This window comes from Mustela lutreola, chromosome 16 (genome assembly GCF_030435805.1).
Source record: "Mustela lutreola isolate mMusLut2 chromosome 16, mMusLut2.pri, whole genome shotgun sequence".
Classification (NCBI taxonomy): domain Eukaryota; kingdom Metazoa; phylum Chordata; class Mammalia; order Carnivora; family Mustelidae; genus Mustela; species Mustela lutreola.
Window position 1 is genome coordinate 18,328,111 of NC_081305.1, and position 23,425 is coordinate 18,351,535.

Sequence of the window (23,425 nt, forward strand, 5' to 3'; positions counted from 1 at the left end):
CCCAAAGTCGGTAGGACTACACTTCCCAGAAGGCCTTGCACGGGGGCGGAGACGGCAGGGATGCGATGGCCGAGTCGCTGCCCCTGGAGGTGGGTGAGAAGAGGCCGCCCTGAGGCCCGGCTTGGGACAGGCTCCGCCCTTGGGGTCCCAGGTTGTGGGGAGGGGCTGTCAGACAGCTCGCCCGGCTCCGCCGGCCTGGCGGAAACTACTTGCCGGAGATCGAGATCGCAGGACCTGCAGGCTGTGGGTAACGGCGCCGCCTTGGGCCATCCCGTCCCCTTAGCTTGGGGGAACCATTCTCTCCTTACCCATCGGCCCCAGGAGATGGCTGCCGTGTCACCTCAGCGAGGACAGGGTCTCTGCCTACACGCTTCTCTAGAGATGGCCACCCCTCCCCCTCAATTCTGGAAGATGTCCGTTCCATCCCCTCGTCCCCAAGGGGTAACCGATCTTATCCTCCTTGGCCCCTTGGGATGATCACTCCATTCCCTCTGCCCAGAAAGACGGCTGCCCCATCCCCCTGGCGGTGGGAGACGGATTAACCCGTCCATCAACTCCGAGCACAGTCGCTGGATTACTTCACCTAGGACAGGGCTGCTCCCCACTCCCTCAGTCTGTAGTGATGGCTGTCCCTACCTCCTTCACCCAATGGGATGTTTGCTCCTTTTCCTTAGTTTGGAGCAAGGCCACTCTGCCGCCACTGGCCAGAGAGAGAGAATAGATTTTTGTTCCCAGGGGCCTCTTGGGATGGCCTCTCTGTCCCTTTTGCCTTGAAAGCTGGCAGCCCTCTCCCGTGGTCCACGGGAGACAAGTCACCCTTTCCTCATCAGCCCTGGAACGGTGCTTCTTCCCCTTAGCAAGAATAGGTCAGCTTCTACCTCCTTTAGCCACCTACCATGGCATCCGGCACCAGAGGATGTCTACTACATAGATCCCAGGAATAACCAGTCATATCTCTAGTAGTAGCCCCTTAGGATAGGATTAATGGGATGGTGACTCCATCCTTACCATTGCCTCCTCTTTCCTCTAGAAAAGCTACCCCGTTTCTCAACTCAAAGAGCCATGCTCCCTCCCCTCAGTGAGGACAGTTTATTGCCCTCTCCTGTTGCTTTTTGGGCTGGTTGCTGAGCCCCAGAAGACAGGATGGCCACTGTCTTAACTTGGCTCAGACAGGCTTCCCTGCCTCCCCCTGGGGTTGGGGGCTTAGTCAGTCCCAATCTCATCAGTGTTCTCTTCCCCATGCCTAGCTTTCCTGACCCAGAAGGCGGTTCTCCCCAGTCTTCTCAGTAGTGATCTGCTTTATCTTCCCCACTCCTTCCCTGGGCAAACCTTCAGTGAAAATTGAGGTAGAGGGCTTTGGTGAAAATAGAGATAGAGCACTATCCATCTTTAATTCAATCTAATGACTATTGGCTAAGTAACTTCTGTGTGTTAGGGATCAAAGAAAGGAAGAAGAGGTTAGAATGAACAAAAAAAAAAAAAAGAAGAAGAAGAAGAGGTTAGAATGGGATGGTGACGTCAAGGTTAAGGAAAGGCATTCCTGGAAAAAGGCCTACATAGGCAAAAGGTAATAGGCATAGTATGGCTGTAGGACAATGGGAAGCCTGAACTGAGGAAGCTCTGGAATCAGGGGTCCAGTCAGGCATAGGGCCTGGCAGGGTCTTGCTTGGGGGTCTCGCTGACCCAAGAGTAGAGATTTTGTCCTGAGTGTACTGGATACCCTGAAGGTTTTCATCAGGGATGTGCTAAGACTAAAAGCTGTTTTATTTATTTATTTATTTATTTATTTATTTATTTATTTGACAGATAGAGATCACAAGTAGGCAGAGAGACAGGCAGAGAGAGAGAGAGAGAGAGGAGGAAGCAGGTTCCCCTCTGAGCAGAGAGCCTGACATGGGGCTCGATCCCAGGACCCTGGATCATGACCTGAGCCAAAGGCAGAGGCTTTAACCCACTGAGTCACCCAGGTGCCCATAAAAGCTGTTTTTAAAGGAAAATTAACCTTGTCACTGTGTGCAAATTGACTAGCAAGGCTGAGCCTGGAGGCAAGGAGGTTAGGTGGAAGATTGTAGAAAGAATCCAGGTGTGTGGTGATAAAGATCTGGGCTACTGAGGTGCTAAAATTTTAAAGGTAGAAATATTAGTAACAGCAGTCCAGCAAGCATTTATGGAACATCTACTAAGTGTCAAGCACATCATAATATGTGTGTGTGTGTGTGTGTGTGTGTGTGTGTGTGTGTGTGTGTGTGTAATGGAAACGGAAGCTCAAGAGAGGTCCGTTACCTTGCCTGAGGTCATATAGGTCCCACAGCTTGGAAGTAGTAGAGCTGGGATTTGTTTGTTTTTTGTTTTTTTAAAGGTTTATTTATTTATTTGACAGAGATCACAAGTAGGCAGAGAGGCAGGCGGAGAGAGAGGAGGAAGCGGGCTCCCCGCTTAGCAGAGCCCCTGATGCAGCGCTTGATCCCAGGATCCTGAGACCATGACCTGAGCTGAAGGCAGAGGCTTAACCCACTGAGCCACCCAGGTGCTCCTAGAGCTGGGATTTGAATGAGTCTCAGTTATCCTGGCCTAAGCCTGTGCTGTACACCTGTATCTGACAGCAAGAGACAGAAAAGCATGAAGAGTCTGCAGTATTATCAGGATCTTCAGGCAAGATGCACTAGTGGCATTGAAGCTCAGGTGCTGGAAAGTTGGGAGCGAGGGATGTTTTGGACTGAGAATGTGAATTTGGTTGAGATGAAAGTGATAGTAAATCATTTAGATGATGGATCCTGTGGACGATTGGCAACACTAGACTCGCACATGAATGGTGAGACAATATGGGGATACTGAATTGTTGGTTTTTCCTGTAGAGGTAACTGCTGAAGCCATGCAAATGAACTTATTATCCTAGGAAGTAAACAGATTGAAAGACCGGGTCTGAGCCAGGAGAGCCACAGAAGACTCCAGAAACAGGGCATTTGGAGTTGGGAGAGTGGAGCTCTAGAAAACACAATGTCACAAGAGTCCAAGAGGGAAAATTCCAGAACAGTTAATATTAGATCATTCTTGGCCTCACAAGTGGCTCCCTCCCCAGTTCCCTGTAGGACTTCCAACCTCATGACCCCCAGCCTTACAGAGCATAGGTGCAGTGAGAGCCTGAGCTGGGTCCTATTGGGGATCATAACAGCCAGCTGAGAAGGCGAGTTGACAGTGGAGAAAATGGGGAAAGAGGGAGGACCCATAGCCTGAGCTTTGAGGGCAGGAGGAAGGGATATGGTTTCCAAAGACCAGAGGAGGATACCTGACTTGCTGTCCTAGGTCTTAGGCAAGACACTTTACTATGTCTTGTTTTTTAAGATTCTATTTATTTGAAAGGGACAGTAAGAAAGCTAGAGCACAAGAGCATGGGGAGGGAGATGCAGACTCCCCACTGAGCAGGAATCCCAATTCGGGACTCAATCCCAGGACCCTGGGATCATGACCTGAGCCGAAGGCAGATGCTTAACCAACTGAGCCACCCAGGCACTCCGACCATTTACTATGTTATTAAATTCTCGCACAACCCATTTAAACCTCACTACCAGGGGCGCCTGGGTGGCTCAGTGGGTTAAGCCGCTGCCTTCGGCTCGGGTCATGATCTCAGGGTCCTGGGATCGAGTCCCGCATCGGGCTCTCTGCGCAGCAGGGAGCCTGCTTCCCTCTCTCTCTCTCTGCCTGCCTCTCCAACTACTTGTGATTTCTCTCTGTCAAATAAATAAATAAAATCTTTAAAAAAAAATAAAAAAAAAAATAAACCTCACTACCATTGCCATTTTACAGATTAGGAAAAACAAGGCTCAAAGAGGTCAGTTGACAAGAGTAAGGATTTGAACTAGGTTTATCTGGTCCTAATGCCCAGGCTCTTTTTACCAAACTGAGCAGGAAGTTTGCTTTTTATCAGTCAGTACAAACCTGCATCCAGGGAAGACTCAGGAATGGTTTGTTCACAGTAGAGATGCCTGGAGGCCAGACAGGGGGAAGTGAAGACCCCATGAAGCTTAAGACTCAAAATGAACTAGAAGCCAGTGTTCCAGTCCCCTCAGACTGACTGCACTATTAGCTGGAGAAGTTTCCAAGGACCCCCAGCTCTAATAGTTCCCAACACCCTGTCTTTTTCCCTCAGATGCTCACACATATTCTGAGCTTTCTGCCTCTGTCAGATCAGAAAGAGGCCTCCCTCGTGAGCCGGGCTTGGTACTGTGCAGCCCAGAATGCCCTTCGGGAGGTAAGGTGGCCAGCCTCACCTGGCCCATTCTCAGCTGTCTCTCACTCCGGTTTGCTCATGGCCCTGCTCGTATGTCGTCCATTCATTCATTCATCCATGCATACATATATATATGTGACACTCATACACACTTGACTCTGGGTACAGTGCTGGGACTTTACAGATGAGTAAGACATAATCCCTTGCCCCAAGGAGCTCACAGTCCAGTGAAGGAGAAAAGCAAGTACATGAGGGTTGGTGATGTCGTGTGCTTGGTGCTGTGACACTGGAATGAAGGGTGCACCAAGAACAGGAAGAAGGACGTCCAAAGGAGACCAGCAGCATCAGGGAAGGAAGGCTTCCCAATGGAATAGGATGAGGGGGAAGGTTGGTCTCCCAGGAACCGGTGACAGCACTGGGAAAGGCACCAAGGTGTGAAATAGCTCTGGAAATGACCACACAAGTTCCCTAAGACTAGAACTGAGATGTGCTGACTAGATGTGAGACTAGAAGGGGTGGGAGATGGGTGGGGGGAGTGGGTCAGACCACAAGCTGGCACTCGTGTTGGGGCCCAATTACCATCCAAGAGCCTGTAAAGGAATATTAAGGCAGAGAAGTGACATGGTGTGATGTGTTGGAACTCCAGTGCTGAGTGGACTGGAGAGGGTGAGTTGGGATGTGGGGAGACAGCCCATCTCGGAAGTGAATGCAGACATCTGTGACAGTTTGAAAGGCAAGTGGTGACAGTTCCTTGTTTTCATTCTGACTTCTCTGGTCACTACTGAGGTTGAACAGTTTTCTCATTAGCTGGCCATTTATATTTCCCTCTCTTATTTATTTCTATTCTTTATCCATTTAACCATTGGCATCTTAGTATTTTTCTTATCCGTTTGTATGAACCTTTTATATATTAAAGAGATGAATCTTTTACATACTTATTGAAATATATTCCTAACATATTTGCCTCTGTATTTGAGTTGTGGATACAAGCTTATTTCTGAGACTCAGAGGTTAAATTTCTATGTTGTTGATTCTGAACATCTTTAGCTTTCTTACTTCTTCCACTGCTTTTTAAATTTAGAGACCCCTTGCTTCTTCATGATTTGATATACACTCAGATATCTCTTCTGGGTGTTTTTTTTTATTTTTTTAAGATTTTATTTATTTATTTGACAGAGAGAAATCACAAGTAGACGGAGAGGCAGGCAGAGAGAGAGAGAGGGAAGCAGGCTCCCTGCTGAGCAGAGAGCCGGATGCGGGACTGGATCCCAGGACCCTGAGATCATGACCTGAACCAAAGGCAGCGGCTTAACCCACTGAGCCACCCAGGCGCCCCATCTTCTGGGTTTTTTTTTTTAGACTTATTTTTTCAGACAGGTTTTAGGTTCACAAGTGTTTCTTCTGTTTCATGGCTTGAATTTTTATAGTAATTTTTTAATTGTAAAGGTCATTTTGATCTATTCTCTCAGGTAAGAAGTTAAACTGATTAGTTTTCAAAGAGCCCTAATACCATTTATATATACTCTTCCCCTTCCCTGCTGCGTGGGACGACTCCTCTGTCACATATTAAATGTGTATATATAAGTAGGGTCTATTGTCACGTGACCTATCCAGTGTCATTGACCTCAGTGTCTAAAGCAATTTGATTTGGAGCTGTTGAAAATTTGAAGTGTGAGACATCTAGATGGTGAGATGCAGTTGGTCATTGGGTTTCTGAGCAAGGAATTCAAGAGAAGGGTCTTGAGTTGGGTACCATTCAGGAATGGGTGGAGCTTGAAACCATGGATCCAAGCAACATCCCCCACCCAGAAAGCACGTGAAGAGCCATAGGAACAGCAGGGCCGCAGAATACCTCAGGAGAGTAAACCAATCCAAGGGCAGGGCGTGGAGGGGAGGAGGCCCCTCCTGGGAGGAAGTCCCAGGGATCAAAAGTGGAGAGCATTTACAGTGTCGAGTGGATGACTGACAGTGTCAAATCCCATGAAGAGTCCAGAAGATAAAGAACAGAGAGTGTCCCTGATGTCTGATGTCCAGGGAGGTCCCCAGTGACTTCAGCAACATTTGGCATCTAGGGGCAAAAGCCAGGTGGGTGGAAGAGTGAATGAGATTAAGAAAGGGCTTGTAGAGAGTGACCTCCTTTGCAAGAAACTTCTCCATGCGAGGAAGGAAACAAATAGGGCAGTAATGACAGGTTGAGGGGACTCCACAAAGGATTTTCGTTGTGATAGATTTCAAATGTGTTCATATGCTGAGGAGAGTCACAGAGGAGGGGTGAATGTGAATGCTCGAAGCAGAGACAGGAGAAAGGGCAGATGCCACCTGGGGTGACAGAAGGCCTCACCTGGGCTGGGGTCGGGAGGATGGCACCTCTCTGGCTTGGGACATGGAGGGGAGCCGGTGGCAGTGTGAAACGGTTTGCTGAGGAAGTTCCTCTGAGGCTAATGGTCTCTGGGCTGGGTGAATCTGGAGGCCATGTTGTCTTGGGGAGTGACAAGAAAAGTAGAGGCCAAGGCCTCAGCTCAGAGGCTTGGAATACTCACAGGGCAGAAGGAAGCGGGAGAGTTACCAGAGCCTCTCAGAAGGCCTCGCTCCCTCAGACAGGGATGCTGGCTGTCTGTGCTGGGCCCTGGGCTGGCCACTTGGGCTGCAGGGCTCAGGGAGGCACGGCACTCCTCCACCGCTTGAGAACAGGTAGTGAGAGGGAGGGAAGCCTGAGCTAAGAGGAGTGAGTAGAGGCACTGCACTGGAATCTTGTGTGGACACAGGGGTGCCGAGAAGATTCAGAAGAGACTTCATGGAGAAGGGGATGCTTGTGCTGAGCCTAGAAAGAGGAATACATATCCCCTAAAGAACAGAAGTAGGTAAGCGGTGAGACCAAGCCCCTTACCGCCCCAGCACTGTGACCAAACAGAAAAAGCGGCAAGCAGAGAGGCCTGGCAGCGTGAGACAAGCATTAGAAGTTGCCATTCTCAGGGCCGGGGAGGAGGGGACACGGGCATGGGAAAGCCAGGCTGAGGAGGTTCTGGCTGGGAGGCTCAGCCTCCATCCCGTGGAGTGGAGAACCACCAAGGGGTCTGAAGAGCACGACCAGTTCACCTTTTGTAAGGACCACCTGGTGACAGTACAAAGGCCAGATAGCCAGAAAGACCGGGGGCCAGGACTCCCATAAGGAGGAAACTGCTGTCATATATTTCTGAGCAACAGTGCGGGACCCTGACCTGGGGCAGGAGCAGTGAGGCGGGAGTGGAGGGGCTTGAGATGCAAGGGACTTTGCTCACTGGAGGCAGGGAGTGAGGGAAGGGTCTAGAACGGCTCCCAGATCTCTGACTCAGGTGACCTGGTAGAAGGCAGTGAGAGCTCAGGAGAAGGAGCAGCACTAGGGGATCAGACAGTGAATTTAGAAGGAAGTATGTTGCATCCATGTATCTGGCGAGGTCCCAGGCTCTATGTCTGTGTTCTGGAAAAAGATGTGGACTGCAAATAAAGAAGTTGGGATGTGATGGAGTACAGTCTGCCAGGGTGCAGGGGAGAGTGTATACATGCGCATGTGTGTGTGCGTGTGTGTGTGTGTGTGTGTGTGTGTGTGTTGTGTGTGCGCATGCGCGCGTGTGTGGCCACTGGGAGGCAGTGGGGTGTGGGAACCCCAAGGGCCTGGCTCCCTCTCTCAGATTTAAGGAGAGTGGGACGATCCATCCCAGTGGGTGGGGAAGGTGATTCAAGGGAATGAAAAGATCAGGGAGGGGTGTGTGTGTGTGTGTGTGTGTGTGTGTGTGTGTGAGAACTCACTCCTCTATGGACTGGGTCTCTCTCTTCTTTGGTGGCCCCAAAAGAGGCTGATGGGGAGCAGGCTAGAAGGTAGGAGGAGAGCCAGGCAGGCAGAGCCACAGAACCCCCAGTGGGAGAGAGCGGGAGGGGGGGGCGGCACTGGCCATCCACAGCAGGTGGCACAGCAGAAAGGACACTGCAGAGGAGCCCCCAGATGTTGGTGACTTTGCTGAGAGGAAGCTGTTGCCAGGAATGAGAGGTCCCATGGGGGAGTGATGGAGGGGTAAGTGGGTGAGGCAAGAGGTCTAATAAGGTGGCAAGTGTGGTGTGGGCAGGCCCACGTGCTTCCAAGAGGCCTGCTGGCAGAGGAAAGGGGAGAAGCAGGAGTGGTGGGGGGTGGGGCAGGATCAAGGGAGGCCTTTTGTTAGTTATGACCCTGAGGTATTTGTAAACCGAGGAAGAAGCAGTGGAAAGGCAGGGACTGCCCGTTGCTATGCCAGAAGCTGGGAGCAGGCCCAGCAGGTCGAGAGAAGGGGACCAGGGCTGGGAGAGGGAAGGTGGTTAGGGGAGCTGGCTGGCGGACGTGAACATGGCAAAGGGAGGGCCTTCCCCACTTGATGACTTTGGCTTCTTTTTGAAACAGAACAGTTCGTCTCTGAGAATTCTGACAATGTCAGAGTAAGGAGATGGTGCTTCCCTTGCATCAGGGACTGGAGAGAATGGTTGGCTTGGAGAGAAACCTGGAGAAGCAGGGAAGAGAGCCAGGGGAGGAGGTGGTAGTGGGGGAGACAAGAGGGGAGACTAAGGCTTCCATGGGCAGAATTCTGTACCCTTAGCACAGACCCAGAGGAGGCAGCAGTCTCATCTTGGCAAGGCAAGAAGAATGGGCACAGCAGCAGGACGGGGGCAGGGCCCCAGGACCCCAGAAAAGGTAATCAGGGGAGAGTTTCTTGGAGTCCAGCCAAGAAGGAGAGGGGAAAGCCCAAGTGGGCAGTCAGGAGTAGACTGGAATGGGATAGGAGAGTGAGGTGGAGGGCGGAGTTTGAGATAGTAGAGTCGGCCACCATTTTAGCCCTCGGGCTGTTCCAGCTAACTGTGAGCTGCAGACACAGACACCTGTTTAGTGTCTCAGCAGAACTCAGCCCCGCCTGGGCTGGGAGCCCTTGAAGAAGGCCACAGGTACAGGGCATCTGGGGCTCTGTGGACACCCCACCACCACCATGTCCCAGAGAGCAATTTGCAGGATTTACTAGCAGGAACCATCTCCCAGGGTCCAGATATGGGCAGGTGGATAAGAAATTAGCACTTCCTGCTAGTCGGTGCTGTGGAGGATTCTGGCTCACCAAAGCATGGCTGGAATGTATGCCTCACCAGGCCAGGCTGGGATGCTGGATGGGTGACTTCTTATTCCCCCTGACTTGCTCCCACTTAATCCTATCTCTTCTCAAATAAGAAGGTAGACAAAGGCAGAACCTCCCCCCCCCCCACACACACAGGCTCTGCCCCTTTCGGGGAGAGCCCTGGTTGCCTGCCACTGGGCTGGGCACTGTGAAGAACTCTGGACAACTCAGCTTCTGCCCTCCACTCTCTTCTCCTGCCTGGGGTATTTACAGAGGCCCAGAGGAGCCTCTGGAAATGACCCCCAAGGTCTAATTCCTCTCTAGAGAACAAAGGCCCTGGGTTCCAGGGCATATATTTTCTTCTGGAGAACAGGCATGTTAGCTCTGGATTCCCGTGCCAGCAAACAGGAGAGCCATTCCTCTAGCAGATGGCTTTCCAAGCCTGCACATAAGTCTGCCATCGCAGCTCAGGGCTTCATGAGGTGCAGTGGAACCCTGGCCTCTCACAGTCAAGGGCTATGTGTCCGTTTTAGCAGATTTGGGCATTTCCCAAATGACTTGGCATCTAGTCCTAAGAGGCCAGCTCCGGAAAAGGACGAGATGGGGGCTGGTTGTCTTCTCTGTGAATAGGGAAGCTGAAGCTGGAGCAGATAACCTTGCAGTCCTCCTTTGGAGCTCCAGAAGCATCTGCCTAGGGCCTAGGGAGGGGGACCTTCCTACGCTGGGGCCAAAGACCACAGTGACCCAGGAGCCTGCTGCTTCTGCTTGCTGCTCTGTTCCCCACAGATGATCAATATCCCTAAAGGGCTACTCCTGAGCTCTGCGCGTTGAGTCCAGGGCAGACTACCTGGGCGATGGCTTAGAGGCTGCCCCCTCCCCATCAAGAAAAACAATGGGGAGCAGGGAGGCAGTCTCAGATCTCAACACACACACACACACACACATACTCTCTCTCTCTCACATCTCCCAATAGCCGCTGGAAGTCCTTCAGACCAGGCCCTGCCCCTGAGTTTCGTGGGTTTTCCTGCCACTAGTCTGCCCTTGGACTTGGCCTCTAGGCTGACTGCCAGTGCCTTCCCCCTCAGCTGTTCACCTACCTTGTTCATAGGGAGGCAGTGGGAGAGGGGGAGAACATGAGAACATTTCCTGGCCCCCAAGGCTCAGGAAGGAAGGTAAAGGACAGCAGCTGGTGGAGCCTGGGAGGTGGGGATGGGAGGGGAGGACACGACATGAGGGCAGGGGCGGCGCTGCTTCAGCAACGGGCCCTGCTCTGCACCTGCAGCCACGGCTCACTCTCCATCCTTGGACTGGCCCCTCTGTTGGCAGCCAGCTTTAGCCTTTTTTTCTCAAACCTTTCCCGCCTGATCTTTTCATCCCCCTGAATCACCTTCCCTGAGCCAGGCCCTTGGGGTTCCCACCCCTACTGCCTCCCAGTGTCCATGAGGGGGAGCTGTGACAAGTGCACCTTTAAGTCTGCAAGGACCACATCCCAGGAATAAGAATGGGGTCTGGACAGGGGGCCTGGCTTGACCCCTCATTCCCGTGGAAGTGGTCAGGAGCTGGCCCCCACTTCTTACCACACACTCCTTCCCATGATGACAGCCACAGGGAGCTGCTTCTCCCTCTGGCAGAAGTCAGCCTGGTTTCTCCTCCCAGGAATGGGTTTCATGTGTCTTCCTGGGAGAATCCTGTTGATAAGTATCTTGCCCGTGTGCACCTTATGTGTCATCCTACCTTTCTGAATCCCTTTTGATGACGTTCCGTGGGGCAGAAGCAGGGGACATCAGCTTGTTCTTGCAGTAACCGACAGGTCAGGTTTTTTAGAGCTTGCTTTCCTGTGTCAGGATCACGATGATGGACTGAAACAGCCTTTGAGTACTGCTTGCCTGTGGCCTGGCCATCCGTCAGGGGTAGAGAAGAAGCCAAGCCCTTGTCTCCCCCCCACACCTGCTATAACTTCCTTCTGGCACAAAATCAGGGACAAGTCAATGAAAATGGGGGCTCCCCAAACTCCTAGATAAGCCAGGCTCTCCCTGCCTCAACAGAGCCCTGAGCTCACCTCCAGGCTCCACCCCACATCAGGCATGGACACATGCACACACCCCCCCCCGTCCCGTTCTCATTCCCCTGTTGCCGTACAGCAGGGCCAGCCCCATACTCTTGGCACCTCAAGGTTCATTCTCTTAGCTTCTGCCCACAGAAATGGGAGGCTTCTCCTTGCTTCCCTGGACAGATAATATAGACTCCCCAGAGACAAGCCCCAGGGATCACAAGCACATCTTGAACTCTGGAGCCTGCAGGGCCCACACACATTGGTGCATCCCTACACATGCACACGCGCGCGCGCGCACACACACACACACACACACCTTTTCACGCTCCAGTGGTTGAGCTACTCTGGCCACCAGGGGACCTAGGCCTCACTGCCTGCCCTAGACCTCTGGCACCTGGGCCACCCACGATGGTGGGAAGTGACAACTGTTTTGCTTCTTAATGTCCTCAGCTGTTCTGAGGGCTATTTATAGTCTCTGGAAAAAGTGGGGGGAGACTGGTTGCTTAGGTAATGCTGAGCTGACTCCCTGCAGAAGGAACCAAGGCCACAGGTCTCAGGGCCACCTTTGGAAGGTCCCAGAGTTTGGGATCCAGCACACTTAGTCCTTCTGCCCCCTGGGAGCTTTGCTGGCCCTCCTCCAGGCCACCCCAGCCCCCTGCACCCAGCATGCCAGCTCCCCACCCTGTCCCCATCTGTCCACGGGGATCCAATCCCATCTGTCGATAACCTCCCTGCCCTCCCCTCACAGTCACCTCCTTTGAGCCCCAGAGTGACTTGTCTTCCCACCTCCCACTTCCCACCAGCACCCCCTCAACCACACAACACCGCACACCACAGTGGGTCCTCACTGTGACAGGGCCCTTCCCTGACCTGCCAATGACTGGCCGCCAGACCTGATGGCCAACCCCCTCTGAGGCAAGAGGGCTAACTCCATTCCTGCTGCTGCCCCTTAGACAAATGTGCAGTACAACATCCCCGTGTCCTCCGCCTCCCTCCCGGTCATCAAGAGCCTGGGCCTCAGGGGCGTCACCTGCATCAGCCTGACCAGCCTGGATGGCTCGCCAGCTTCCCAACAGGTGCTGGAGTCTGTCGCCTACCACTTGGGCCCCCACCTGCAGAGTTTGTGCCTCAGTGGGGGCAGCCCCACAGAGGCCTCCTTTGTGGCCTTGATCCTGGGCTGCCCAGCCCTGCGTAGCCTTGACCTCAGTGGCTGCCACAGCCTCTTCACATCAGGCACGCTGCTCGCGCAGCCCGAGACGTCGCAGCGGGTCCGGCAGGTGTTGAGTGGCCTGTGTGAGCTCAACTTGGCTGGCCTGCGGGACCTGACCGACCTCAGTTTCAACAGGCTCAGCAGCTGTGCCCCCAACCTGGAGCGCCTCTCCTTGGCCTACTGTCACCTCACTTTTGAACTACGCCTAACCCGGGGCTCCTTTGGCTCCCCAGACTCCTCCCCCTCCCAGCTCTCCTTCCACAACCTGCTGCAATTCGTGAAGGAGAGGGCTGGTAGGCTGCACGCCCTGGACCTGAGCGGCACTGGCTTGCTCCCCGAGGCCCTGAAGGCCCTGGGCGGGGTGGCCGGGCTGCAGCTGCAGGAGCTGAGGCTGCATGGCTGCCAGGACCTCTCCACAGAGGCTGTGATCGCCCTGTGCCGTCTGCAGTCGGGCCTGACCTCCCTGGACCTCAGCGGCTGCTCAGAACTGGCCGACGGCGCACTCCTGGCCATTGGCCGGGGCCTGGGGCACCTGTGGTGCCTCCGCCTGAGGAAGCTGCAGCGGCTGACGGATGCGGGATGCACAGCGCTGGGGGGGCTGCGGGAACTGCGCAGCCTGGACCTGGCAGAGTGCTGTCTGGTGAGCGGGCAGGGCCTGGCCCAGGCCCTGGGTTCAGGGCACAGGGCTCCAGCCCCCTTGGCCTCCCTCAGCCTGGCCTACTGCTCCTCTCTCAAGGTGAGCATACCCTCCCCTTCCTTCCTCTGCAGGGCTGGGCCTGGGGGAGCTGCACCCGTGGTAGCAGGGAGGCACTGCCCAGTATAGATGTCCAAGTAACAGTGATGAGAAAGGAACTGAGGACACAAGGGGAAAGGAGCCTGGAAAGTGCCTGCAGGCACTCCTCCCCTTATCCCCTGCTGTGGGCCCAGACAGAGGAGGTCCAAGGGACCAGGCTGGCCCAGCCCACGAGCTGGCACACTAAGTACTCCGTGACCCCTGTAGTCTGGGTAGGGGCACTGATGGCGGGTGTTCTGGAGGCAGGGAAGATGAGAAAGGGGGTTCTGCAGGGAATGGGTACTGAAGTTATACAAGGAGGTTGCTCAGCTCGTCTGACAGAAGGGAATGTGATGTGGGAGTCAGGGTCATGTCCTGGCTGTGGCCAGTCCCTTCAACAGGGCTCAGCCCTGTCCCTCTGGGTGGTGTCCCTAACTTGGCAGTGTCAGTCTCTCCCTCTTCAGGGGATTATTCCTTCAACCTCTCAGTGTGCACAGGGCATTCCCAGCCTGAAAACTCTCTCATTCTTTCCTCCACAACTGTTTCCTTTATCCTGCTCTGGTTCATCTTTCCATCAGCACGATATGTCTCCTAACTGCGGCACTGGCTTGCTCCCCGAGGCCCTGAAGGCCCTGGGCGGGGTGGCCGGGCTGCAGCTGCAGGAGCTGAGGCTGCATGGCTGCCAGGACCTCTCCACAGAGGCTGTGATCGCCCTGTGCCGTCTGCAGTCGGGCCTGACCTCCCTGGACCTCAGCGGCTGCTCAGAACTGGCCGACGGCGCACTCCTGGCCATTGGCCGGGGCCTGGGGCACCTGTGGTGCCTCCGCCTGAGGAAGCTGTGTCTCTTACAAACCTCTTTAAAAACCAGCTTCCTCTACTCTGCCCTTAGCTCCTGCTCCTGGCAGGTGGCAGCCCTACCCCCATAGTGACTTCACGTTCTGCTTCAAATTCCGGAGGGAGCATACCTGATTGGCTCAGCTAGGGCCAGGTGTCCATCGATGATCCACTAAGCTGCAGCCAGAAGGCTGCCTCTGCCCACAACTTCCGCAGGGCCTGGGAGCACAGGCACAACAGATACTTTAGAAACTTGCACCTGCACCCTTCCCACTGCAGACAGTCTAGGCCTTGGGCCTCCAGCAAACTCCTCCTGGTGTCCCGCACCTACCTGTTACCAGAACAGGGACATGGTTGCTTCCCTCCACGGACCATCTGGTAGCTCCCTGTTGCCTGTGGGGCTGGAACATCCGCACATCCTAGGGACACCTGCACAAGCTACCTGCCCATTGGTCTCTCCCTTCTCCATTTCCCTCCTAGGACGCCTCAGTGTTCTCCCTGATCCCAGTGCTGGGCCTGAGCCTCAGAGTGCTAGACTTGTCCTCCTGTGTGGCCCTCACCAATAGGACCCTTCAGGCCATCTGCACCTGCCTAACTCACCTCTCTGTCCTGCGTCTGGCCTGGTGCACGGAGCTCCAAGACTGGGGTCTTCTGGGGCTGGGAGAACCAAGTGAGGAGCCTGCGCAGGAGCCCCAGGTGCAGGTCAGGGAAGGGGGGTTGGTCCCTGGGCTCAGCTGCCCTCCTGCCCTTCCTAAGTGTCTCTCTCTAGGAGCATTTGAGGGCCAAACTCAGGAGGAACCTGAGAAGCAGTAGCTTCTTCCCGCAGCTACATCAAGAGCTGGACCATCAGGCCTCAGTCCCCAAGGACCCTTCTGCCCAGCCACAGGGCCCATCGCTGCTCATGCTGCGGGCCCTGCAGGAGTTGGACCTCACAGCCTGTAGCAAACTAACTGATGCCAGTTTGGCCAAGGTGTGTGCTTGGGAGTGTGGATAGACCAAGGATCCTGGCACCAGAGCCAGGCCTAGGCCAACCCATTTTTTGCTTAGAAAATGAGCCATTCCCTTTGGCTTCTGCTATGTATGGCCATTCCTCTGGCTAGGGGTGGGAGAGCCTGAAAGGCCTCTGGGCTCCAGTGCCATACTCTACCCCCCCACTCCTCACCCCCGTCCTTGCAGGTGCTCCAGTTCCCCGAGCTGAGGCGGCTGTCCCTGAGCCTGTTGCCAGCACTCACAGACAAGGGCTTGGTGGCCGTGGCCAGGGGCTGCCCCAGCCTGGAACGCTTGGTGCTAAGTCATTGCAGCCTCCTCAGCGATGAGGGCTGGGCCCAAGCAGCCCGCTCCTGGCCCAGGCTGCAGCACCTCAACCTGGCCAGCTGCGGACAGCTCACGGAGCAGTGAGTTGTCTGATGATGCCACGGTACAGGGGCTGGGCCGGGTCCCCACGCTGGCTTGCGCTCATCGGAGGCCTCCCCACAGAACCCTGGATACCATCGGGCAGGCATGCAAGCAGCTCCGGATGTTAGATGTGGCCATGTGCCCTCATATCAGCATGGCTGCCGTCAGGCACCTCCAAGCCCAGCTGCCCCAGGTGACCTGCATCCAGTCCCGGTATGTGGGAGGGGCTGACCTGACCTTAACGCTCTAGGGCCAGGTCAGTAACCACCAACCCTGGGCCTCAGCCTCCATTGCCCCCAAAGACCCAGCCCTGGCCTCTTGACCTGGCTTGACGCTGTGCTTCTGCCCCACTCTGCCACATACCCCAAAGCCTCTTCCCCAAGCTATAAACCCCTTTTTCTAGGACTGGGTATAGGGCTAATCCAGGGCAGCCCAGGGGTCTTTCTGCCCCAGCCTGCCCTAGAGCCCAGCAGGAGCCCTTCCCAGCTATACATCGCTGCCACAGGCCTCTGGAAATGCCATTTCCTGCTCTCCTGGCCAGGCCTGGGTCTGGAGGCCAGGCCCCCAGGATGCATCAGGAGCTGCAGAGGAGACCTTGTGCCTCCTGCCCTGCCCACTTCTCACACCCAGGGCCTGCACCTCACCTCGTCTCGTCCCTTGTAAGAAGCTCACCCGGCCCCTACTAGCACCAAGCTTTAGAAGCCAAGCCACAGACTTTGTTGTAAACCCAAACAAAATTAAAAATTCCAGATCTTACCTCCTTGTCTGAAGTTCTCAGACTACAGGGCCCCCTCCCACCAACCTTCGTTGAAGCAGCCCAGCCAAGCCCAGGGACAATGTGGACAAACACCAGAGGCACTGAGGCACATAGCCAATTTCTTCCTTACACCTGACCCAAAGCCCCACAGGTACCCCCAGCAAGTCCCCAGCAACTTCCTGCCCAGTATGGTGGGAGACTAGAAGCCTAGAGGCCTCCCCTGTCTGAGCCTTCAAGCATGTCCCCCAGCCAGGCCCCAGGACCACACTTACACTTAGTAAGGCTGTCATCAGGGAGAAAAAAGAGGACAGTATCTCTGGGTAGGGATATTAGAGGTCCCCAGTCCAACCTCCTACACTGTGCCAGTGACTTCTCAACAGCAGCTGTGAGAAACTATCTGTCCACCCTCTTTGTCCATCTGTCCATCAGTTCTAGGAGCAGCTAGCATGGCTGCCCAAGTATCCACGGTCAGTGCACTTTATGTGGGGTTCAGGTGCCAAAGCTCTTCCAGTCCCCAGGTCAGGTGGGGAGGCAAATGACCCAGCAGAGAGGGACAGTCCAGTGTGCAGGGTATGCATAAATAAATAAGCACCTGGAACTGGGAGCCTAGGAGAGCAACGAAGAGCTGGGAGATCAAGGCAAGACTCAAGTCAGTGAAAAAGGAGCAGCAGGGAAGTAAGAGGGCAACGAGAAAGGACCAGGGACGTGCACATGGCAAGCCAGAACTGGTGCCAGGGAGGGCAGGGTGGGACCCCTGGGCCTCAGGGAGGATGCCAGCTTGGGTCAAGCACAGAGAACTCTGGAGAACTCTGCATGCCACAGGCCTTTTTTTTTTTTTTTTTTTTTTTTTTAAGGTTTTATTTATTTGACAGAGATCACAAGTAGGCAGAGAGGCAGGCAGAAAGAGAAGAGGAAGCAGGATCCCTGCTGAGCAGAGAGCCTGATTCGGGGCTCAATCTCAAGACCCTAAGATCATGACCTGAGCCAAAGGCAGAGGCTCTAACCCACTGAGCCACCCAGGTGCCCCTGCCACAGGCCTTTTGTTAGACGTCCTAAACCACAACATGTCTGCAACACATCTAGTTCTACTGCTCAGGCGGGTAACTGACCATCATCCCACAGACAACAGAGAGACACTGAAAAATACAGGATGGGGGTAGCGTGCATGTGAGTGTGTAATCACATCAGCTTCGTGTCTGAAAAAGCACTCGGGGTGTTAAGGACTGTAGGGGTAAGACAGGAGGCAGAAAACCAGGAAGATTCTTGCCAAGATGCTGGTGGCCTGGACAAGGGAGTGAAGACACTGGGGAGGAAGAACTGATGGTATTAGAAGAGTTAACTGCATGTGGGATCACGCTCCGAGCTGCCATCCCGAACTCAACAAGTTGAACTTGAACTATTCCAAGTGTGGTGGGAAGGCTCCAAATACAGGAGTGGGCATGTCGGGCCCTGGAGGCCTGAGTCAGAAGCAGGTGCTCCCCCAAGCGCATTGTCCAAAGGAGATGCCATTTCACCAGTTTTCAAGGTAACAGGTTGATGGTTAACACTTGAAAATGTATGTGCGAAGGTGCTGAGAAAGAGAAGTACTGAAGGGCATGGAGGAGGTTAGAGAGAGGTGGCAGCTTCCAGCATGCCCTGTGGGGCCCGTGGGTTGGTGTACTAGCCTCTGAAACTGACCTCCAGCTGGGCCCAACACCCCTCGCCACTTCCACTCCCAGGGGTCTTGCCTGGCTGTGGCCCCCCCCACACCCATGTTCCTGGCTAGATTTGGATCAGAACACCAGGCTGCCAGCACTGAATACCCTCCTGTTAGCATCAGCCCCATCCCACCACCACCTGGGGGCACAAATTTGGAATTCGGAGTTTGCCATTCATCACCAAACAGACCCGGCTTTACATGCGTCCCTTTAGGTCTCTCATCAGAGGGCATCCTAGTCTTGAAAAGGATACGAGGTGTGGCCAAACAGGACTGAGGACTGAGTTCAGATGTCAGGAGCCTTCTGGAAACTAGGCCCCTGTTAATGCGGCCCAGGAAGGTATCCACTTAGGGCAATACCTTCTGCCCTGCCACTTCTCCCTCAACTGGCCCAGCACTGACACAGGCTGAGGACACATCTGGTGGAAGGACTGGAGGGTCAGCTTGTCTCCAGCCCCTCCTGGAGAAGACCAGCCCCTCAACCACAGCAGCCCAGGTTTGTGGCCCCAGGCAGTGATCTTGCCCCAATGCCCCATCTCATTTGCCAGCTAAATTTGAAGGCAGGCTTGGCCCACAGTTGGAGAACTGGCTCGACATACACCCAGGAGTCAAGCAGACTTTATTTCTGCTGCAGCCTCTGCTGGTCAGGGTGTCTGGGCTTTTCCACCCCCCACCCTTCACCACCACCAATGCCAGCAGCTGAGGCACACAGCCAACCTCACTGTCAAGGTTCAGCGATGCTGCAGTCATAGCAGAAGTTGAAATTGGTGGGGGGCGGGGGGATGGGAGGAGGCTGCTCGGGAATAGGCACATTCTCCAGCTCCAACAACCGCAGCTTGGTCTCCATCGTCAGCAGCTGCTCCAGGTCCAGCCGAGTCTGCTCACTGCCCATGGGACTGCCTAGCAGGGCACTCAGCCCATCTGTCCACAGGTGGAACTGGGGACAGAGCCAGCTCTGTGAGAGCCTGCCCATCTCTGCCCTGGCCCGTCTGCCCAACTTGGCTCAGCCTGGCCCAGACGCTCACCTCCCGTTTGGATGGGGCAATGAAGTTGAGGTACGCCTCTGCCTCCCCATGGTCATAGCTGATGGAGAAGGCTAACTCATAGAGGTCCTGGGGAAGGCAGGGAGTGGAGAGCGCTGAGGGAGGCGGGGGGGAGCAGGGCAGGTGTGGATGGGAAGGAGCCCCAGGCTTCCACTGCACTCACCTTGTTCTGCTTCCCTGAACCCTTCTCCCGGACGTGGGGGCAGTCTTTGCCTGTTAGCAGTGCCTTGATATCAGCCACAGGGACTGCAGGAAGAAGGCTGGGCTGACCACTGGGACCCAGGCGGTCCCCAGACGGGGTGGTCCGGGGGGAGCAGGTGGCTGACCCAGACCCCTGCCCTGTCCTCCTTACGCTGCTCAGGCAGACTGTCCAGGGTGGGTGGGCTGGCGCCCTCCTCCATGTCCCCATACTGTAGCACCTTGTGGTTGGGGGACAGGCAGCAGAACCACAGCTTGTCTGTGAGCAGAAAGAGAAGAGGCGAATGACGAGAGGGGCCCTGACCCCAACCCAGCCACACTCTGCCCACCGCCCCAACACCCCCACTGCCCTCCCCCGCGGGCTCCACCACCCTGGCGCCTCCGGCTGCTGATTTTGCGGAAGAGTGTCCCCTCACAGAGGCGGAGCAAACGCTGCTGGCGGATCAGGCCCATGAGCTCTGGCTTCAGCTTCTCCCGTAGCTCCCTGGGGGTGGGGGACAAGAGGAAGCCTTGCTGACTGGGACTGACCTGGGGCAAGCCCTGTGGGGCAGCGGATTAGGGGCTGGAAGGGGAACCTTGCCCACCAACTCACAGTATGGGAGGGGCCAGCGTGCCCTCCTGATGCAGCCGCTCTGTCTGCCTCAGCCGCAGCACCTCCCCATAGGGAAGCGCATTCACCTTGGTTCGGAAAAGCTCCAGGGAGCTGGGCTTCAGGGCCAGCGTGCGGGCCAGCTGCTCCCGCACCACCTGCATAACCTGGGGCCACCAAGTTCTGCTCAGCACTGCGCTTTAGACCTCGACTGAGAACAGCCCCTGCCCTGGCTCGGGTCTCCTCCCTCCCACCCTGTCCACCTTGTCAAAGTCCTCCTGGGTGGCTCGCATCTCCTTCCAGGTCTTATTCAGCAGCTGGATGCTCACACAGAAGAGCTCATGAAAACTCTGGTCTTGGCTGAAGAACATGGGCGAAAAGTCCTGGGCAGTTTCGGAGCCTGGAGCAGGGGGGCAGGCGGGGCTCAGGGAGAAAGCGTGTGCAGCCCCTGGCCCTCTCTGCCCTTCCGTCCCCCGTTCCCAGACACGCCGTGCCCAGTGCCACTCACAGGGCTCCCCAACACGAAGCAGCTCACACAGCAACACAGTGAGCTGGATGCTGCTCCGGGCGAAGGGGCACTCATGCTTGTCCTCACGGCTGCTGTTTTCCAGCACAAACTGGGGTGGGAGAAAAAGCAAATGGGATGGGAGCAGAGCTAAGGCCCGAGGGACCCTGCCATCTCCCCAACCAAGTACTGACCCGGCTGTAGGCGCTGGGTGCGTGTCTGGAGAAGTAGAGCATGTTGTCCAGCGCCAGCAGGCCAGGGGGCACGCGCTCTAGATCCTGTGCGGGGTTGCTGTTCTGGGGGGAAGCAGGACCGGCAGCTCAGGAAGGGCCCCCCCGCCTCTGGAACAACAGCAGCCCTGGGTTGAGGCGAGGGTGGGGAGCTAGGGAGGGGTCACTCACGGAAAAGCCCAGTTTTCGGAACTCGCGGGCACACAGGGAACGGCGACGATCAGCACTAAGCCCGCTGCCCAGAGACTCCCCCTCCGACTGGAAGGCAGCCTGACGCAGGGCCTGCAGCTGCTCCCGCTGTTCCTGGGGTCGTCATCGTGGGGTAAGAGGGTGTCAGGATCACAGATCCAAGGCCATGCTCTAGCTTCCCCAGCCTCGTATACCCCCAAGGCACCCACCTGGCTATAGGGGTCCAGTGGTGTCCTCATGCGTGGCTCCAGCAGCCCCAAAGTAAGGGCCTGCAGTACATACAGATGGTGAGCCATCTCGTCGCCCAATGGTGTCGCACTGTGGATGATGTTCTGGAGAACGGCCAGTCCGCAGGTGTGAATGGAGGCTTACTGGGGAAGGAAAAGTGGGGAGGGGTCTGCCTAGCCCAGTCCTTCCTACCTTATAGATGAACTGGCGAAGGTTTCTCTGCCACAGGTAGTCAAGCATGTGCTGGGGTAAGTGGGAAGGGGGCTTAGATGATTCAGCCCCCCCCCGTGAGCAGCCATCCTGCAGTCCCGGGATGGAGCACAGTACCCATCAGCTCCTGCCCTTCCTCCCATCCCCCAGTCCTCACCAGATGGGACACTCACCTTACGTTCAGTAGGGCTGGCCCCCTGCAGCAAGGCTGTCAGCAATGCCATCGCCTTGGTTTGTAGCTGCTGGTTCATCCTGGGGCAAGAAGAAGAGGCTATCAGCGGGCTGTCCAGGGTCTGGCTCCATGCCCCTCCCCTGTGTTCCACCCCCACCCCCGGCCACTTACACCTGTAGATGTACCAGCAGCCTATCCAGTGGCACCTCACTCTTGACGAGCTGGCCCAGGGCAGGGCTGCTCAAGGTCACACTCTCTAGCAGCCTGAGGGCCAGGGGCTGCACAGATGCATCCATCAGGTTCATGTTCACGTAGCACACCACCTGCAACAGGGGTAGGGGCTTGCTATCACTTCCCTGCCATGGAAGGCCAGATCTTGCCACCACCCCACAGCCCTACCGGCTGCCCCTAGAAAAGCCAACCCACCTTCCTAACAAAGGGGATGCTGAGTGTCTCCCAGGACACCATGCCGTGTTCCATGAGCTCCAAGAAGGCCCTCAGTGCAAGGGTCAGCACCTCTCCTAAGCTGGGGGGACATCTGGGGCTGAGTGGGGCCCAGGCCAGGACCCCCAGCCCCACCATGTCCACCACAAACCACAGTCCTGTGCTCACTCATCCCCATCCTCAATGATGGTGCCTAGCCTCTGAAGCCCATCACGGCTGATAACCTCCTGGGCAAAGGTCACATCTGGGGCCAGCAAGACGAGGTGGTGCAGAGTTTCGCGGCGCCTTTCACGACTCCCATTCTGCAGCCCATGCAAAAGCCGCTCAGCCTCAAGGTCCTGGGCAGAGGTGGGAAAGGTGAGGGAGGCTGGACAACAGCAACTGGAGATGTGGGGACTCAGATGCCCACTAGGTGGGGCACTTCGGAGCTGGGGTTGGGCCCTCCCACTAGGGGCAGAGAGAAAGGTGGGAGGCAAAGGAGCATAGTCTAGGGCAGGGAATGAGGGGAGGGTCATAAGGGCATTACTGGGGCAGTGCTGAGGCACAGGATACTGCCATTCTTGATCTCTGCGCGGTTCTAGAGAAGACGGAGAGAAAGGGAGAGAAGTCATCAAAGGGGTCTGAGGATTGGTTAATCCGGGTTGTTGGTGAGGGAGGGTTTGGGAGTCAGGAAAAGAAAAATCACATTCTAGACGGGGATGAGTCTGAGGGATCAAGATCAGGTGGGTTAGAAGGGGCGGGGGTGTCGCACAGTGGGGTATGGGCCTAGCGGGTGGGGGGACTCACGTTCTCAGTGATGTATCTCCTGTGCCCATCAGCAAACTGCAGAGCGTAGCATTCCGAGTGATCCAGGCTCCACCTGCGAGGAGGCCAAGGCTCAGTGAGACAGGTAAAGGGCGGCCCCCGACGCCCCTCCCCAGCCTGGCCAGCCAGCACTCACGCGTCGCACACCTCCTTCAGCACAGCGGCCAGAGGCTTTGCCTGCAAGTGGAGGTCACTCATGGGGCAGGTGTGGGGAGGAGTTGGGGAGGACCCTGGGGGTTCCGAGGGGAAGGGGTCTACCCGGAGGTGGGTGGTGGGGTGAATGTAGGCCAGACAGGCCGAGTGACCTGGTCCAGCCGGATGAGCTGCGGGATGGCGTCAGGCATCTGGACCGCGATCTTCACCACGTTTCGCGGGGGCGCCATGGTCCAACCAGGGCGAGGGTGCCTGTAGTTTCCAGACCATCCAAGCTCCAGCCGAGGCGGGCGCCTGGTCTGGTGTCTCCGAAAACGAGGACGTTCCTTGTCCAAAGCTTGGACCCCGGGGCCCGCACTGACGGGTCAGGTTCCCGCTCCTGGCCAGGGGCCGCGCGGCCTTCCCGAGGGAGACCAGATTAGTTCCGGGTTGGAGTCCTGTGGGAAGGCGCCGGCCCCGCCCCACTCCCGCAGCCCCGCCCCGCCCCAAGGTGCGCCAGGTCAGGACGCGGAGGGCAGAATGCCAGAGCAGCCACACCTCCCTTTCCAGGAAAGGTAATCCGCCCGGCCCCACCACCAACCCAGCAAAAATTCCAGAGAGAGGCCCTGAA

The 23,425-nt window shown here is 56.0% G+C and overlaps 2 protein-coding genes across 8 annotated transcripts; one reads left to right on the forward strand and one right to left on the reverse strand.

Moving 5' to 3' along the window:
- The first annotated feature begins 6 nt into the window (after positions 1-6).
- On the forward strand, positions 7-16,639 carry LOC131817899 (F-box/LRR-repeat protein 2-like). Of its 5 annotated transcripts, none has more exons than XM_059151751.1 (8): positions 7-89; positions 4,148-4,249; positions 12,340-13,332; positions 14,683-14,898; positions 15,029-15,172; positions 15,379-15,596; positions 15,679-15,790; positions 16,103-16,639. In XM_059151751.1, exons 1-8 carry the CDS (start codon positions 66-68, stop codon positions 16,364-16,366), a joined length of 2,073 nt encoding a protein of 690 aa, XP_059007734.1. In that variant the 5' UTR covers positions 7-65; the 3' UTR covers positions 16,367-16,639. The 5 variants fall into 5 exon arrangements, with proteins under 5 accessions (XP_059007734.1, XP_059007733.1, XP_059007735.1 ...); XM_059151750.1 differs by having other exon boundaries at positions 14,683-14,904; positions 16,103-16,638; XM_059151752.1 differs by having other exon boundaries at positions 14,683-14,904; positions 15,679-15,810; positions 16,103-16,353.
- Positions 16,640-18,652: 2,013 nt separating this feature from the next.
- Positions 18,653-23,255, reverse strand: ELMO3 (engulfment and cell motility 3). 3 transcript variants are annotated; one of them, XM_059151748.1, is made up of 20 exons: positions 22,968-23,255; positions 22,799-22,839; positions 22,645-22,717; positions 22,385-22,435; positions 22,027-22,196; positions 21,841-21,940; positions 21,586-21,737; positions 21,416-21,494; positions 21,225-21,275; positions 21,014-21,136; positions 20,787-20,918; positions 20,580-20,681; positions 20,389-20,497; positions 20,144-20,280; positions 19,884-20,047; positions 19,708-19,775; positions 19,446-19,550; positions 19,257-19,339; positions 19,076-19,162; positions 18,653-18,987 (listed from the first exon to the last, which is right to left on the reverse strand). In XM_059151748.1, exons 1-20 carry the CDS (start codon positions 23,043-23,045, stop codon positions 18,775-18,777), a joined length of 2,118 nt encoding a protein of 705 aa, XP_059007731.1. In that variant the 5' UTR covers positions 23,046-23,255; the 3' UTR covers positions 18,653-18,774. The 3 variants fall into 3 exon arrangements, with proteins under 3 accessions (XP_059007731.1, XP_059007730.1, XP_059007732.1); XM_059151747.1 differs by having other exon boundaries at positions 19,663-19,775; XM_059151749.1 differs by lacking the exons at positions 21,225-21,275; positions 21,586-21,737; positions 21,841-21,940; ... (3 more) ...; positions 22,799-22,839; positions 22,968-23,255 and having other exon boundaries at positions 19,663-19,775; positions 21,014-21,175.
- Between the last annotated feature and the right edge of the window lie 170 nt (positions 23,256-23,425).